The sequence below is a fragment of the Priapulus caudatus genome, unplaced genomic scaffold (genome assembly GCF_000485595.1).
Source record: "Priapulus caudatus unplaced genomic scaffold, Priapulus_caudatus-5.0.1 Scaffold519, whole genome shotgun sequence".
Taxonomy (NCBI): Eukaryota; Metazoa; Priapulida; class Priapulimorpha; order Priapulimorphida; family Priapulidae; genus Priapulus; species Priapulus caudatus.
In genome coordinates, this window is record NW_014577580.1 from 112,417 (window position 1) to 117,495 (window position 5,079).

The window sequence follows — 5,079 nt, forward strand, 5'->3', positions numbered from 1 at the left end:
GTCGTACGTCGTGTCGTCGCGTCGTGTGTAGTGTGTCGTCGTCGTCGTCGTGTGTAGTCGTGTGTGTGTGTGTGTGTGTGTGTGTGTGTGTGTGTGTTGTTGTGTGTGTGTGTGTGTGTGTGTGTGTGTGTGTGTGTGTATGAGTGCGCGCGCCTGTGTCTGCGCGTGTGTGTGGGTGTGTATGTGTGTGTGTGTGTGTGTGTTGTATGTGTGCGCGCGCCTGTGTCTGCGCGTGTGTGTGAGTGGGTGTGTGGGTGTCAGTCTTGTGGTCGCTCGTGCGTGCATGCACAACAACGGGTGTGATGCGAAGGCTATGTCACTAATAAAATGTCTCTGATAGTCGTACTCTCCATGACAAGCATGCTACAAAAACCCTTGATAGATTTATTACCACTGGATAAACCTGTATGTAAGTATATGTTCTCATTTTGTTCGTCGGCTTTTCATACCTTCGGTTCAACAAAAGTTGATATTGACTTCGCTGTAGCTACTTATAGTAGATGGTCGATGCACTGTTCTGCGTGTGTAAAGTATTGAATATCGGTTTTCATAAGTACGGCGGATTGTATAATGGCAGGGCGAAAAACATCGCTTGGCTATAGACCACGTTTGAAGGATGTGTTTTCATTTGGCTTCTCGTGTTCACGAATTGATATCCCCCCCTGCCAACGCACAGCAGTTATCAACGCGTGTATAGCAGCGGGAACAGACGAAATGCGTCACCGCTAGGTGTACTGTTACTGGCGGTGATGATGTATTTTTGTGGTAATACTAATTATAGAATGATGAAGAAATTAGACAGATTTTCTTAGGATGGATAGATGTACGCGTGGCTACGCGCTTGTATATGTGTGTGTGTGTGGGGGGGGGGGTTGTATGTATGCATGCGTGTGTGTGTGCGGTGGTGTGCGTGCGGTTTTTTATGTGTGTATACGTGCATGCGCGAATGTGTGCGTGCGTACGTGCATTCGTGCGCCTCTGCGGTGGTGTGCGTGCGGTTGGTCGTGAGCTCAAACGTGGCTTATACCGTCTTACACCCAGTCTGCTCAACCTTAACCCTATTGTAGGAGGCGGTTTTTACATGATCATGAGCGACACCAGACTAACGTGTGCATGCATGTGCTTGCGTACGCGCGCGCGTGTGTGTGTGTGTGTGTGTGTGTGTGTGTGTGTGTGTGTGTGTGTGTGCGTGTGTCAGTGTGTGTTCTCGACTCCCGATGACAAATGCTACCCATCCCCCCTCTCTCTTCCTCCCCCTTCCCTTCTCCTCTCTCTCCCCCTCTCTCTCTCCCTCCCTCTCTCTCTCTCCCTCCCTCTCTCTCTCTCTGTCCTCTTTCTGCCTTCCTCTTTCCATTTCTCTCTCTTCCTCTCTCTCTCCCCCTCTCCCCCTCTCTCTAACCTACTGTTATTGACAACTATTAATGGATGAGCGGACAGATGCTTCCGCGTACTCGCGGGCGGCCAGACGATGGCTCCTCCATAAGACACACTCTAGTTACATTTCCTCGTCCGTCTGCTTCGGCAAAATTAGGACAACATTGCAACAGCTGATGCAGATTCGAGTGGCACGTCTGTTTGTCTGACCCAGACAGACGCAAATGCGGGGTTTGCCCATTCGACACATGCAGGCTGTCGTGTGGGGAAACACACAAAAAACACTCTTGGATACTAACCATCTGTATTCAGAGCCTGCATTCGCGGCAATTCCGTATTCGGGCTCCGTGTTTAGAAATCTGTATACGCGCGTATACATATTAATCGGAAATAACGCCTTTACGTTTCGATAATGTCGCTAATAATTATTTAATCTTAATAATAATAATTATTAATGTCGCTAATATTAGTAAATTCTCGTAACAAGCCGATCGTTCGTGTGTCTGCGCTGCGAGTGATAGCGCATGCGCGGCACTAACCAATCGCTATCGATTGGCGAACTCGATCGAGGGCGTGGGCCAGATATTAATAGCAAACGTAAAATCACACTCGTAGGTTTCCTTCTATTAATAGTATTGCGGCACGATCGCTATGGTCACTGACAGAGATTGTTGTGTATATGAATCGGTATGAGTGAACTCTAAGGTGGAGCATGGTTACTGACCTCTCTCAGGATTCGGCGCCATAGCTATTAATGGTGTATAAGATAAGAGGTCGATGTGCTGAAATGTAAAATAGAAGTCTTTTGGCGGATCAGGAGCTAATACCCACCGTGTTTCACTTAATATGGCCGATCATGATTATATACTCTGCGGCACTTTCAATTTTATTTTGCGTAAAAACAACGGTTTTTTTCGGCATGCCACCTGCCCGCGAGTGTCTCTTGTGTCTTAGTTCAACTCGGAATCATTACTTCCGATAAAAATAACGTACACACACGTATATGCGTGACTGTGGACGCAAATATCGTGTGTCGACCCTCGGATTTGTTCGGCTTACGGCTCCAGGGCATCCATATACATTGTACACTGCACGGAAAGGCTCTTAACGTGACCAGAAATAATTGATCAGCATGTGCATCTTCCTTGCTAAGCGATTTTTTTCTCCATCGTTTTTTTGTCTCACCGCTATACAATTTTTAGCAGACGGAAACTGTTTTGGCTTCACTGCCTACGCGTTGGGTTCAAGGACTTCGTCCATTCAGTTTGTGTAAAGCACGCGTGTTATACGTTTAACAACGTACGCGTGCAGTGCGAAGACCACCATCAGACAGACCCCCGCGAAACAACTCGTCTCACTCACAGCTTCACTCAGATATGATCTTTTTGCACGCTGGAAAAGCAAGTTGCAAGTGGAACACGTCTACTAGCCATTGCTCTTTACACGTCCACGCAGTCTCACGCAGATGCTATCCTTTTTCACGCATTTTGGAAGAATCTGGACATAGTTTCTACGCGCGTCCGCACAACATTAGTCCAACGTTTTTACTCGTTTCGTTTAGACGTCAATATTTCCCACACGGGTTGAGAGCGATATAGCCGTATTTCTCGTATGTCTGAAGTATTTCACTCATATGCTATCTATTCCCACACAGATTGGACACTTCTAGTTGTAGTTCTAGTTCAAATTCTAGTTAAAGTTGAACGAGACATAGAGGTTTATCCGTATCTTATTCTTTTCCATACCGATTGAAAGAGATATGGAGTTAGATATATATATTACCATTTCCGCGCAGGCTGAAAGATACATAGAGTTTCTCTCATATGGATTTTCTTCGATTCTTGTTGAAACAGTTATATATCGTGTGCCATTTATATGTTCTCTTTCCCCACGCAGGTTTAAAGATGTATGTACAGTTTCACTCATGATATGTTATCTATTTTCTCAACGCAGGCAGTCTAGAAAGGGATCTAGAGATTCGGCAGTGATCATCAGCATCAGCATCAGCATCATCATCATCATCATCAGCAGCAGCAGCATCAGTAGCAGTAGCATCAGCATCAGCATCAGCATCATCATCAGCAGCAGCAGCTTCATCATCAGCAGCTAGGATGAGGGCTCTCTTCTTCGTTACGGCAGTCGTCGCCGTCTCTCTGGCGGCAGCCGGCCGCAAGACAAACTGTCCCGACTACTGCTTCTGCACCGACGACTCGGTGATGTGCACCAACAACGAGCTGACCGCGATTCCGCACGAGCTGCCGCCGGACACGATGCACCTCGACCTCAGCCACAACCTCATCTCGGAGATCAAGAGCGACCAGTTCGCGCAGCTTCGCAAGCTGCGCACGATCCGCATATCGAACAACAAGCTGTTCCACGTGCGGCCGCACGCCTTCCGCGGCCTACCCGACCTGCGCGAGATCGAACTGCGCGACAATCCGCTAAAGGCGCTGCCGGCGATGTCCTTCAGCGACCTTGCCGACGTGCGCGTTATCGACCTGAGCTCGAACAAGATCGACGTCATCGCGCGCGACACCTTCGCCGGATCGTCGGACGTCGGCCAGCTGAATCTCAACTTCAACCCGCTGACGGGCATCGAGTCGTTCGCGTTCGCAAACCTCACAGGCGTCGGCAAGCTGAGCATCGCGACGGCGAACGAGGTGGCGCTGCGACCGGACACGTTCAACGGCCTGCGCGACGTCCACAGCCTCATCTTCGTCTCGAACATGACCGACGTGCCGGCGTACGCGTTGCGCGGCTTGCGCGACGTGCGCGTCCTGCAGATGGCGTGCGCGTCTAACGCCAGTATCTCTTCGCTGGCATTCTCCGGCGCCGAAAACATTAAGAACATACAGCTGAAGGGCGTTGCGTACATCGAACGCTTCGCCTTCTACGGCGTCGTCAACGTCGGCAAACTCTACCTCGACGATGTCGCCACGCTCGACTTCGCCAGCCTCGTCGGCCTCGCGGGCGAGCTCGATCGTCTCGATATGGGCCAGAGCCGCTTCAACTGCAACTGCTACTGGCAGTGGATCAACAAGTACGACTCGACGCAGCTCAGCCGCGAGCATCTGCAGAAGATCGTCTGCAACGCGCCGCCGAAATACGACGGACTGTCGGTGACGGACGTTAAATTCGAAGAGATGGACTGTCCGCCGGCCGCCACGCCATCGCTGCCGGACAGCGACGACTCCGAGCTCCACATGCATACGCCGACGAGCGACGGGGTGGACGCCGCGAAGGCGGAACCGGAAAGCGGCACGTCGATGCTGTGTGCATGCGCAGTGGTCACGGCGCTGTCGGCGCTGCTAGGTCTTTTGATTTGAGAAGGGCATCTATTTTACGGATTTCTTTTTTTTATAGAAAAAAAAAGACTGTAAAGCAACAACGACGCGGTGCGCTTGTCAAACAAAAGAGACGTGTCGCAGCAGACTAGTGTTTGTTTGTCTCTCCCTCTCCACCACCTTTTTTCTATAATGACTGTTGAATCGAATAAACATGTCAGCGTAATTAAACGATGCATGTGTCTCTGTCCAGTGCGCCCCCCAATATTGTGAAGACTTAAAGATTACTTACGTAGCCAGTAAGGAGTGTGAGTGTTGAGGGGTTGCGCATTGGCCGCTGTGTGTCTGCGGGCGACGTGTGTGTGTGTGTGTGTGTGTGTGTGTGTGTGTGTGTGTGCGTGCGTGTGTGTGTGTGTGTGTG

The 5,079-nt window shown here is 50.0% G+C and overlaps 1 protein-coding gene across 2 annotated transcripts in view; it reads left to right on the forward strand.

The window, feature by feature from the left end:
* LOC106811246 (insulin-like growth factor-binding protein complex acid labile subunit) overlaps positions 1–5,073 on the forward strand; it is a 38,464-nt gene extending 33,391 nt beyond the window's left edge. The window contains exons 1-2 of one of the 2 annotated variants that reach the window (XM_014814802.1): positions 257–409; positions 3,328–5,073. In XM_014814802.1, coding sequence (XP_014670288.1) covers positions 3,486–4,700 — 1,215 coding nt within the window. In that variant the 5' untranslated portion in view covers positions 257–409; positions 3,328–3,485 and the 3' untranslated portion in view covers positions 4,701–5,073. Of the gene's footprint in view, positions 1–256; positions 410–3,327 lie in introns of those variants that run through there. The other variant, XM_014814801.1, reaches the window with a different exon arrangement.
* The last annotated feature ends 6 nt before the right edge of the window (positions 5,074–5,079 follow it).